The 12,593-nt window shown below is 39.2% G+C and overlaps 3 protein-coding genes across 3 annotated transcripts in view; 2 read left to right on the forward strand and 1 right to left on the reverse strand.

Annotated features, from left to right (window-relative positions):
* Window positions 1-1,716: 1,716 nt before the first annotated feature.
* LOC131326394 (uncharacterized) lies at window positions 1,717-6,211 on the reverse strand. The gene is made up of 5 exons (XM_058359166.1): window positions 5,856-6,211; window positions 3,983-4,056; window positions 3,585-3,688; window positions 3,387-3,443; window positions 1,717-2,647 (listed from the first exon to the last, which is right to left on the reverse strand). Exons 1-5 carry the CDS (start codon window positions 5,912-5,914, stop codon window positions 2,372-2,374), a joined length of 570 nt encoding a protein of 189 aa, XP_058215149.1. The 5' UTR covers window positions 5,915-6,211; the 3' UTR covers window positions 1,717-2,371.
* Window positions 6,212-6,954: 743 nt separating this feature from the next.
* LOC131326398 (actin-like) lies at window positions 6,955-12,240 on the forward strand. The gene is made up of 6 exons (XM_058359178.1): window positions 6,955-7,118; window positions 7,149-7,179; window positions 9,004-9,073; window positions 9,251-9,644; window positions 10,126-10,739; window positions 11,838-12,240. The coding sequence occupies exons 3-6, from the start codon at window positions 9,014-9,016 to the stop codon at window positions 11,901-11,903; spliced, it is 1,134 nt and encodes a 377-aa protein (XP_058215161.1). The 5' UTR covers window positions 6,955-7,118; window positions 7,149-7,179; window positions 9,004-9,013; the 3' UTR covers window positions 11,904-12,240.
* LOC131326399 (metallothionein-like protein type 2) overlaps window positions 7,193-12,593 on the forward strand; it is a 48,874-nt gene continuing 43,473 nt past the window's right edge. Inside the window, exon 1 of the mRNA XM_058359180.1 lies at window positions 7,193-7,210. The gene's annotated coding sequence lies outside the window, so the exon portion shown is untranslated. The remainder of the gene's footprint in view (window positions 7,211-12,593) is intronic.

Raw genomic sequence — 12,593 nt, forward strand, 5'->3', positions numbered from 1 at the left:
TTTTTGCTGGATTCTCTACGTAAACATGCCGAGCTTTACTGGATTCAAGCCCGGCTCGTTTACTAAACGAGCAAAAAACTTGACGTCGAGTTTGGCTCATTTTGCAAATAAACCGAGCCCTCAACAAGCCAAACTTGACTGCCGAACTTGACTAAGTTCCTTAACGAGTCTTTTTAAACGAGTCAAGTCTATAAGACAAGCCGAGCCGAGCTTTTGAGCGTTAAGTTCCTCTTGTTTAATAAACAAACCTAAAGCTCGAGCTTGGCTAAATAATTACTAAATGAACTGAGCCGACCCAACCCGAGCCACGACGCGAGCAGCTCAATTTCATTTGAATGTAAATTTTTATCTGGGATTGTTTGAACGGTTATTAGCATCATTTTAATGTGTAAAAATATTTTACAAGGCAAATATTTTTCGAAAATGTAATGGAAATAATAAATCAGTGTAAGGATCATCTAGACCCAGGAAACAAGCACGAAAGGCATATAAAAAAAATTCTTAATAGCATAAGTACATTGATAAGCTCACACTAAGCCGTCAATTTTGGATCCAAATTCCAACTTTTTTCAGAGTAATCAGACGAAGAATCAAGCACTCTCTTTCCAATGGGAACCACAACAGTCAAGCAAAACCAAGTTCGGGTAACGTCTACCAGGTTGCTGGGTAACGTTGGGTAATGGCCAAAACGTTGCTCGGTAATGGCAACCAAATTGCCGGGCAACATCTACCAAGTTGCTGGGAAATGGCTAAAAAGTTGCTGGGTAACGCTAGGTATCGGCTAAAACGTTTTTAGGGTTTAGGCCGCATCGAATTGCACTTGGCCGCTGCAAATTGTTTTTGGCCGTATCGAATTACTTTTGGCCGCTACGAATTACACTTGGCCGCTACGAATTGCACTTGGCCGCATCGAATTACACTTGGGCGCATCAAGTTGCATTTAGCTGCATTAAATTCCTCTTGGCCGCATCAAATTACACTTGACCTCATCGAGTTGCACTTGGCCATATCAAATTTCTCTTGGCCGCATCGAATTGCACTTGACTGAGAGCAATTCAATGTGGCCAAGTGCAATTTAATGCGGCCAAAAGATAAAGATGGGTTTCATTGAAATTGGGAAAATACCAAACAAACAATTTTCTTTTGCCACTTTTCTTAACCCATGGATGAAACCGTTCTTTCTTCTCTTAACAAAATTCCCATTACTTGTCTGTGTAATGAAAAAGGATGATGACAAAAACCCTTTGTCTATTCATTGTACTCCCAACTTAATGAAGGTCCACAGTTCTGTTAGGAGTATCATATCTCACTTTAATAGACTTTACTGTGTTCACATCTTTTCCTTTGTAGTTGGAACAAGAATATGGCATGTTTGCATTCCAAAGCTGGACGGCAGAGGGGACTGTCCAGTGATTGTAACCATCCTTGAGTGTTTTTCAATCGTTTAGATTTGTTAATAGTATCTTACCCAATAAATTGTTTTACCGTAACAAATTTGAACTATTGATTGTTGAGATGAACGACCAAGATTAAACTGTAGAGAAGCTGGTTCCTAAAGAAGCTAGGTCCTTGAGACAGATATATTTTCCCCGGACTAAAAAATGAATAGAAAGCAACTGAAATGGGTGACTTTTTGGGATCAAATCTAATAGTAATTGAAAGAAAAGATATCACCCAGAGACAGAAAAATACAAGAAAATCCAGGAAAAAGTAGACTTGTGAAGGCTTTTCTTTCATTTATTTGTGTTTACATAACAGCCCATAAGAAATAAGTAGTAATCATGCATAGCGTAATTCATTTACCTAGTTATATCTAATGTCATTTAAGAATGTAACAAAAAAATTCCACCTTCTCATCTCAAGGAGCAAGCCACCATGCAGCATGTGAACTAGATAACCGGTCAAATTCCAAGTGCTACAACCCCTTTCAGTACGTCAATACTTGGATTTCTTCGATCGATGCTCGGATTCAAGTCTTCGTAGCAGCTCGATAGGGTTAAAATTTAGTCTTCTGGCTCACAGCACCCAGTGGAACCTAAACTTCGGTCCCCTTGTAGGTGTAGTGGGGTCTTCTGCTGATGACTATGTGATGCTGAGGATAATACTTCCAGATGGGTACAATGAGAGGCCTAATTGCATATCCATTTTGTTTGCCCAGGAAAAAAATCCAAATGCAACTGACACATGGTTATGTAGCATTACACAGACTTTCGCCTTTTTATTTCTGTGGCTATGGTCATGACAATAATTGATAACCATCCAAAACATAAACGAATTTCCACTGCTATACTTATCGGAATCTGACCAAAATGTGTCACCTTCTCATCTGAAGGAGAAAGCCAAGCAGCATATGAACTAGTATAGAATCCACTCAAATCCAAATGCTACTGAAGGCTTCTTCGAGTGCCCGTTTCCTGCTCAATTCCATGCTCCACCCTCCTGCCCTTCCACCTCTCTCTGCTCTGAGTCTCGTCATTTCTTCATTGTCATAATTGTAGGCGTGCATGTCCGGGTTTGATCCGATAGGAATGGGCTGTGGGGCCATGCCTGTTGGCCGTGGCTGCCCAATTGCCCCCCCTGCAACCGCGGGGGCATAATAACCCTGCGCACCTGCACCGACACCTCCTTGAAAGCTCTGGCTCGTGGTCTGTACCAAAGTAGAGGTGAAAATAGGTGAGAATCATTGCGATTGTTGTAAGGATATGCAAATCCACCTTCATAATAAGCACATTGGATCATTGCAGGCTTAAGTAGTACTCAGTGAGGAAGGTGTTAATACACATGCTCGCGTAAGAAAACATCTTTTTTGGGAGATGAGTTGGTTCTGCAAAATGAAACCACTTATACTTCTTGGAGCTGCAAGTATTTGCATCAATTCTCCCTTTCTGTAGAATGATTAGATACAAATTCCTTGCTGAAATAGGATTTCCTCATCATACAGAATCTTTAAAACGTCTGCGTTATACATTGTTATACATCTTTTGCATCAAGTTTAAGAAATCACACAGTTATAAAGGATCTGCAAGACACATAGGTAGGCAGATTTAGGAAGTTTCCAGGCTCCATAGTAGTAACTCGAAGATGTATGAAGTTGCTTATTTTTATTTTCCCATTCCGCTATTTGTTTCTAAATACTGATGCAGTCAGCTCTCATGGAAAGACTTCAAAGTTAGTTGACGACAAAGCTAATCAATAACGCTGGAACGCAAGGGATAATTGCATATGAAGCAACGAATTAGATTAAGGGTTGACAATAAACACAGGGAAATCCCCCATCTAAGGATGCTAACCTAGTTGAACTTAGGGCAATCTTAGAAATTTAGTTTGATCTTGAGTCAGGCACTGTAACTAAACACAAGAAATGGTAATACGCGTAATTTTCTCACCGGATCACTATCAGGGTGTCCCTTGCTTGCGGCTAAAGCTGCAGCATATTCTTCAGCCTGTCATAGTAAAAAAACCCAGAATAAGAATACATAAAAATTTTGCCCCTGATATCACAAAATCACCACCTTTAGCAAAGACTAAATTAAATCGAATAAATGCAAAGTACGCTAGGAAATATAGTTAGCTATAAACCAAACCTTGCGGGCTTGAGCATTAATTATTTGTTCAGCATTTTCTTTCTGGTATTGTGCAATTTTTGCCTCAATAGCAGGAACATCTATTCCTTCAATCAAATTGAAGGCTGCAAAGGAAACCATTTTCTTGTTGGGTAAGATAAGGTTTACAACCAAAAGGACAAATAAAAAGAAGCTAAACCCAAACTCTTTGGAGGAAGTGGATAGTTTAGGATAAAAATATGAATAATGAAGATCTCATAACCTCAGAGTGAAGGTGACATAACGAAGTTTCTCTTCTTAAAACAGTAAGTATATCATATGCCTAATCAAGAAACACCACTCCAAGATTTTGGAAGAAGGAAAGAATTTATTCTAAACAGCGAACTACTATAATATAGAGGACATATACACTAACTTACTCATATCTTCCACTTCCTCCAAATAATCATTGTACTCTCTCAATGATGGGAAATCCTCCTCTCTTTTATTAAATCTGCAAAAATTGTGCATTCTAGAAGTGAAAAACCTAAACAGAAATCAAGAATCCAAATATTCATATGCATTAAGTGGACGTGGAGGGCCTTAGTGCCAGTGGGAAAGGTCTCCAGTTCGAGTTGGTGGAGCAACATCGGTCAGCTGTCGTAACTTACTTACCACCAACATGATAACATCACTATCACTGGCAAATAAACACTAGCAGCAATGTGGCTATCAAACACAGTAAGCTTAATGAAGAAATGAGAAAATCATGACAGAGGATCTCAGATGTTAAGCTAGTGAAGAAGTGATAATCATGCAATAAGATAGAAGTTTGAATGGCAATAAAGTACTTCATTTACCATTACGCAATTTATCAAGATCTTACAGATGGATTGATAAAACTATATCACAAACTCATTCTACAACGAAGAAATTTACACCAAGTACTTACTAAGTACTGAAAAACCAGTCCCGCATATTCTTAGCCACCAAATCTGAAGCCAATTCATGACCAACTTCAGTGGGTTTTCGCCAGATTTTTTCTTGAATATGCAATCTCGTATTTCAGATCCAACTATCAATACTCAAAACAAGGACAAAGCTTTCCCCATCAAACCATTTCACTCTATGAATCATCGAAACCCTCTTAATTCCATCTCTCCTTTCTTTCCCTAGAGCAGACATAAAAACCCAATGCAATGATTCAATAACTTAACCTTCATAAATCCCTAACATTTTCCTTTTCCCCAATTTCAAAGCTCAATCTAACTCTTTTACTTCTTAATCAATACAATTTGAATTTTAAAAAATTAAATTAAATTTTCACCATTTTGATCATGTACAACACAATTAACCATATAGCAAACGCCACTTAAAAATATTCAAAAAGGGGTCAAAATTGCATCTTTTCACTAGAAGAATAACCCAAACTGGCCAAATCCTCATAATTCCATCTCTCTGTCCCTACTACAGACCTAAAACCTAATGCAGTGGTTCCATAACTAATTTTCATAAATCCACAGTGTTTTGCCCAATTTCAGAGCTTAAAATCTCACTCTCTACTTCTTAATCAAAGCAATTCGAACAAGAAAAATGAAATTTTCACCATTTTCTTTATGTACAGCACAATTAACCATATAGCAAACACTGTCTGCCAATATTCAAACGGGCCAAAAATCAAATCTTTTCACCAGAAAAATCACCCAAACTGGCCAAATCCTCTTAACTCCATCTCTCCTTTTATTTCCCCAATACAGACCTAAAACCATATGTGGTGATTCAATAACTCAATCTTCATACATCCACAGTGTTTTCCCCAATTTCAGAGCTAAATCTCACTCTTCTACTTCTTGATCAATGCAATTCAACCAAAACCAAACCAAACCGAGCCTTAAGTCCCAATCACTTGGGGTCGGCTACATTAATCATTTTCCTCCATTGAGCCCTGTCAGGGGACCAAAAATGTAAATCACAATTCACCATTTAGCAATTTTCAAACAGGGACCAAAAATCAGATCTTTTCACTAGAAGGATCACCCAAACCCTCTCAATTCCATAATTTCTTCCTTTCCCTAATATATCTTCATAAATCCCCACTGTTTCCCCAATTTCACAGCTCAATCCCACTCTTTTACTTCTTGATCAATGCAGTTCGAGTCAAAATACTCAATTTCCCCCATTTTCATCATGTTAACAGCACAATTCACCATTTAGCAAAACGAATATTCAAGCAGTGACAAAAAAAAAAAAAAAAAAAATCAACAGTACCCAGATGTACGCACATACAAAAATATCTAGAGAGAGAGAGAGTACATGCTGGCGATTCTTTTGCGAATGGCCATCTCCTTGGAGAAGGGATTGACGACAACCATTGGGCCTTTCGCGTTCTGGATTTTCAGACTGTTTTTACAGAATTCAATGGTGTGTGTCCGTTGCTCCCTCGTAATGAATTTAATTCTCTTCGATAAAACGGGTTCGATACAGTGTGGTCAAATCCATTTTCACAGAAACAATTTCACACAAATCATCTCCGATTATCCAGTGATCAGTGCTCGATTAATATGATCTTCAACTATGTACATCTTCTCGACGAGCTCTAGAACATGAACGCTTTCGATCGGAGAGATAAATCGGGATGAGATCAGAATTTGACGAATTCGCGTTGGAGTTTCCCTGCGACGTGGTTTCAAAGGAACTCGCACGTTCATAAGCGAGGTTCTAAAAAATTCAGTGTGTCCAAGCCCATTTTCGCAAAAACAAATTCACTCTGATTGTCTGCGATCATATATCAGTAAGTATTTGATTCACATAATCTTCAACATGTAACCGAACACTTTGTCTCTCTATATAGTAGTATATACATATATATATATATATACACGCATATTGTATTTTCCTAGATTCGTTCACAAACGGACGTCATTCCTCTGTATAAGTTAACTCTGGTGTCAAATTTTGAGGTATGCAAAAGCTCAAGTTGCCTAATTTAATTTAGGTCGATCTTCATTTTTAAGTACTTAGATTTTTATTTCTTTGTTGCAATTCTTGTTAATATCCTCAAGACTATAATTTTTCCTTTCTCCATATACCTCTATGGAATATCTCGAGTATTATTGCCCTCTATTGATTAGCCGCTCAATCTTTGGCGGTGGTTGGTTCTCTCAGAACGAATCCCATTTGTGATTTCTGAATACTGGCTGCAAACAACCCCGGATCCACTCCTCCGTCAGCTGCATCGTAGATTTTCGTCTCTCATTCGCCTCTCTCTCTCTCTCTCCTATATATAAACACATACTACTTACAATACACATGCATACGTCTCTCTCTCTCTCTCTCTCTCTCTCTCTCTCTCTCTCTCTCTCTCTCTCCTTCCTATATATAAACACATACTACTTACTATACACATGCATACGCACCAACCAATATACCACTTGAATAAACGAACGGACGGTCGTGGAAATCGGGAGGAGAGACCGAATTCGACGCTCTTTTTAAGGCCGCATTTCATATGCAGGCGGAGTCCCTTTCTCATTCTTCTCTTCTCAATTTCCCATAATTTTTTCCAACTCAACGACCCTCTCTCTCTCTCTCTCTCTCTCTCTCTCTCTCTCTCTCTCTCTCTCATAGTCGGAAAAAGGTGAATTCCTATGAACCTTCCTTCTTTCTCCCTGCGGATTTATTATACAGTCTGATTGCATTAATTGCATTGGCTACACAATAGACACGACTATTTGTTGGTTGGTTCGTTTGTTTTTGTTTTTTTCTTTGTCGAGGTTTACAGTGATTTTGATGCATATGCTGTAAACATGTGATTTCGTTGATCGTTTTTTGGTTTGGTTATTCCCGCGCGTATGTACGTTTGTAAGAGAGAATCAAATATGTGCACAGGCACGGATGAAGATATATGGAATGTGAAAACATGGATGAGCTGTAAACCGAGACATTCTAATAGAGCCGACCCTAAGCTAAAGCTGAAAGATGCGACAGCGATAGAGCCCTGAAATTTACAATTTTAAGGGCCCTCCTATTTTGGCGGCCCTTATAATAGTCCAACAAAAGACCTCCTCTTTCATCTTCGCTTTAGGTTCTTGCCTTTTCAGGTTTGCATCTTGATTTTGAAACTTGGCAATCTCTTGGGGCAAGGCGGCAAGAGAGAAATCTTTTGTGAATTCTATAGTCCCGGCTTGGATGGTGTGTCTTTGATCGGACCGTGAATAGTCGAGATACGTGTAAGCTGGTTCGGACATGATCGTCAAACAGAAAAAAGAAAAAGAAAATATACGGAATGACGGAATGTTGAGTTTTTTGCGTGCAGTAGTTTGTTTGAGCGTAAGCTGGTTCGGACATTGTTTGTTAATGAAATAGCGATCACTCAATACAATGTTGGGACCTCTCCATCTGATAGGCTTTTGAGTTGGATGCAAAGCTTTTACTGTTGTGTTATGGAATGTGGTGCCTATTTGTAAATATGGTGTTCATATTAAAAATTCAGCACGACCCTGCCAAGATTGTATGCATCTATGGTTTCATTCGAAAATATCTGCTACTTCTTTTTGGGTAATACAGTATATTTGTAGCTTGAATCGAGGCAAACTAATAGCACCTTTTATTTCTCCCAATTTGCGAACTTTGTTCTAATATTCACTTGCCCAAAATTGAAATCTTGTGTCCAACCATGCTGATTGTATTTTGACTTCTTTACTTCGTGCATTCGTCTCCCTGGATCCTTTGTTAGAGTTTCGCAACATTCCAAATATGATTTTCGAGCATTTTCCCGAGAATTTAAGTCGTTTCATCGTGATGTAAAGTTCCCTCTTTAGTTTGGGTTTTCTCCATGGAAAATCAGGATCCGGAGCTTCTGTTTGTGCTTCATGAAATTGACATCGAGAGACAAAATACTTTTATGTGTCATGAAATGGGACCACATTGTTCCTTTTCATTGTCAAGCGTTTTGGGGTTATCTTTAGCTAATCAGCATCAGAAAATGGCCCTATAGCTGTCATTCATTTAATAGAGTGGAGGAAAGGTTAGCTAAATTCCTTCTGATGTACAATTTGGATAATGTTGTAGTCTTGCAATGTGATCAGAATTTTATCGACGAATTCCATTGTTGTTGTTCTGGCCCTTCATAGTCTCTCAAGTAAAGATTTTCCTTTATTTCGATATGAAGAGTTAGATAGCTATCGAAGCTTTTGTATTGATAGAAAGTCGAGGTTTTAATAAGCCATAATGTAATTTGATATTTTGTTGGTCCGTACATCGAATTCGTTCTAGGGCAAAAAAATAAAGCCTAATGTTTACAGTAGGTATTTTTCGCTAGCCTATGAGCCAAACCATAGGGATGGTTAAGTTTTTTCAGGTTCCAAGGTTTTTTTTCCTGCAAAAGAAAGGTTTGATTCGTAGGCTTGTCTATGTTCCCGTAACAGTACTATAATCTTCAATCTGAATACGCTTTTGGCAGGCAATAGAACATGGCAGACTCTGAGGACATCCAACCTCTTGTGTGCGACAATGGAACCGGGATGGTTAAGGTATCAAATGAAGTCCTTTTGCTTGTAGAATCCATTAGCTAAATATCAAAATCTGTCGGTTATTTTGTAGTGTACTACTTTTTTGGGCGTTACTTGGAACTGATAATTTCCTGTGAGATGCAAATTTCTCTCCTTGTTATTCTACTTACTTGTGACGAGTGACCATTTTTTTTACAGGCCGGGTTTGCCGGAGATGATGCTCCAAGGGCTGTTTTCCCCAGTATAGTTGGCCGCCCACGTCACACTGGCGTGATGGTTGGCATGGGGCAGAAAGATGCATATGTTGGGGATGAGGCTCAGTCCAAGCGTGGTATTTTAACGTTGAAGTACCCAATTGAGCACGGTATCGTGAGTAATTGGGATGACATGGAGAAGATCTGGCATCACACCTTCTACAACGAGCTCCGTGTGGCTCCGGAAGAGCATCCTGTTCTCCTTACCGAAGCGCCTCTTAATCCAAAGGCCAATCGCGAGAAGATGACCCAAATTATGTTTGAAACCTTCAATGCTCCTGCTATGTATGTCGCCATACAGGCTGTCCTCTCTCTCTATGCCAGTGGTCGTACAACCGGTAAGCTATTCATTCATTCCTCGACAACTCACTCTGTCCTGTTTTGTTATCCCTGTGAGGAGTTTCGACATTTTATTTCCGGCTTCCAACTATATTGGTGATTGTTATTATTAGAGCTCGTTATGGAGACTTTGCGAATTAATTCTTTGACTTCCAAAGCGGACAATATTGGACATCCCAAATTGGAAAGGTAAACAAACAAAAGGGTACAGATGGAAGTGCGATCTAGTTTCTTGTTTATAGGCAAACCGATTTCTTAGTCACCAGGCGGAGAGCACAGGCTGCCCTCTGGAGTTTCCGGTTCTCATGTTCCTCTTGATGATTGCCATGAGTGCTTGTCCTTTTTATGTATTACTTGATTTTTCTTGTCTAGTCTGGTTGCACATGTAAATGCCAGATGTTACTGAACTTCCTCTCAGTGATGAAGGAAAGACGCTGGAGGTATAAATCTCCTTATTGGGTTTATCTTCGTTTTGTGCAGGTATTGTCCTAGATTCTGGAGATGGTGTAAGCCACACAGTTCCCATTTACGAAGGCTATGCACTTCCACACGCTATCCTGCGTCTTGACCTCGCAGGCCGTGACCTCACTGATGCCCTGATGAAAATACTAACCGAGCGTGGCTATTCATTCACCACAACTGCTGAGCGCGAAATCGTGAGGGATGTGAAGGAGAAGTTGGCATACATCGCCCTCGATTACGAACAGGAATTAGAGACTTCCAAGACAAACTCGTCTGTTGAAAAGAGCTACGAATTACCCGATGGGCAGGTAATCACCATCGGAGCGGAGCGTTTCCGGTGTCCAGAAGTCCTTTTCCAACCGTCTATGATTGGAATGGAAGCTGCTGGGATTCACGAGACCACTTACAACTCGATAATGAAATGCGACGTTGATATCAGAAAGGATCTCTACGGAAACATAGTATTGAGTGGTGGCTCCACCATGTTTCCGGGCATTGCGGACAGAATGAGCAAGGAAATCACAGCTTTAGCTCCTAGCAGTATGAAAATCAAAGTGGTGGCTCCGCCTGAAAGGAAATACAGCGTTTGGATTGGAGGTTCCATCTTGGCTTCTCTCGGTACTTTCCAGCAGGTCGGTTTCTTTACATTATGGCTTCGTTTGTTTCGACGTAAAATATTTTTGTAACAAATTATCTTGTTTTTTTATTTTCTTGTGTTTGGTTAGCAGTCGGACAATGTTTTTCATAACAAAAAAAAAAAAAAAAACCCTTGAACACAGTTTCAGACAACATACCGTTTCCCGAATGCACCATGTCAAAATATATTTATACCAATACTGTAGTAATTGAAACCCCCCGTGTTTTGGGTTTCAATCATGGAGAAAATACTCTCCGGGTCCATTGGCTGTTGAAAATGGGAAGGATTGACTGTCTATCAACGGGTCGAGATCCTATGGTAAAACAACTTATGGGCAATTCGGGAGGAATTCATTTGTGCCCATATGATGGAAAATGTAAAAATATTTTACTCTCTTTTGCCCATCCAAACAACAGAAAGTGAGGAATATATTCTTCTGGAAAATATTTTATCTCAAAACAAACGAAGCCCACATTAAGTGATTATTTTGGACACTCGAATCTAAGGAAAAGACTACAATACACACCCCTTAAAAGGGCGTACCATATGCACCTATTTTATGGTTCATTCATAACATTTTAGTGTGTTTCGTAACTTTTGTTATAGAATTCATAACCTTTCAGCAGTACAATTCGTAACATTTTCATTATGATTCATAACATTTTGGTGTATCTCATAACCTTTATATGATTCGTAACTTTTTAGCAATACGATTCGTAACATTTTCTCTATAATTCATAACATTTTTGGAGGTGCATTTGATACATACCCAAATAAGTAGTGTGTATTGTAGTCTTTCCCCGAATTCTAACAACAGAAAGTGAGGAATATATTCTTTTGGAAAATATTTTACCTCGAAACAAACGAAGCCCGTATTAAGTGATTATTTTGGACACTCGAATCTCAGATAAGGCTATGGATTGCATGTCTGTCATATTTAGTTGTACACTCACGTAGCAAGCTCATTACCACCTAGCAAGCACATGTATATTGTACCTGAGTCACTGTAAAATAGGGAATTGTACACCATTAGCAATCCGAATCCTTTTCAAGTGTTTCTAATGGGAGCTTTTGTTTTGCATTCGGAGTACAGATGTGGATATCAAAGGCAGAATATGATGAGTCCGGCCCTTCGATTGTACACAGAAAATGCTTCTGAGCACGAGCGAGAAGAAAGAGGATATCTCGACGGGGTCTTTTATTGCTCCGTCGTGGAAAGAAAAACGTTGCCTGCGCGCACTCTCTCTCGTTCTTTCGTTCAATGCTTGTTTGAGCCTCCGTTATTCTTGTATCGTGGAAAGATTTTGAATTATATCAGTGTTGTGTTCCTTCTTAGCACAAAAGAAATGTTTGTTCTCCCTCAAACACTTGACGAATCACGAATGCTTCTGTCATTTTGTTATAGAATGATCTTGTCGTGTATTTGTAACCATAATAAGGTTTAATTCAAATGTATCATTTTCATTTTCTAACAGAGATGACAAACAAACTTCTGTCGGTATTGCTACATACATAACAATTCAAACACAACACCAGACACAATCTCTCGCATACATGTAAGGTCCACATACAATAGTGCGTGCAGGTTCCACACGTATGTGAGATGCTGTGTCTGGATTGTTGTATAGTGCATACAGGTCCCACATGTATGCGAAATGATGTGTTTGAATTGAATTAAGGGTTCACTCTACCTCTCCCTAGTCAGCAATTGCCTAGGTGAGTTTAGTAGGTGAAATTACCCTCTTGCCCTCCCTAAAAAAAAAGAAATGAATTATTGTGTACCTAGACTTTTTAATTGCCTTATCACGGTGTAGTTTAAATATTGAGACGGACCCTAAGCGAATGTCAA

This window comes from Rhododendron vialii, chromosome 5a (genome assembly GCF_030253575.1).
Source record: "Rhododendron vialii isolate Sample 1 chromosome 5a, ASM3025357v1".
Taxonomy (NCBI): domain Eukaryota; kingdom Viridiplantae; phylum Streptophyta; class Magnoliopsida; order Ericales; family Ericaceae; genus Rhododendron; species Rhododendron vialii.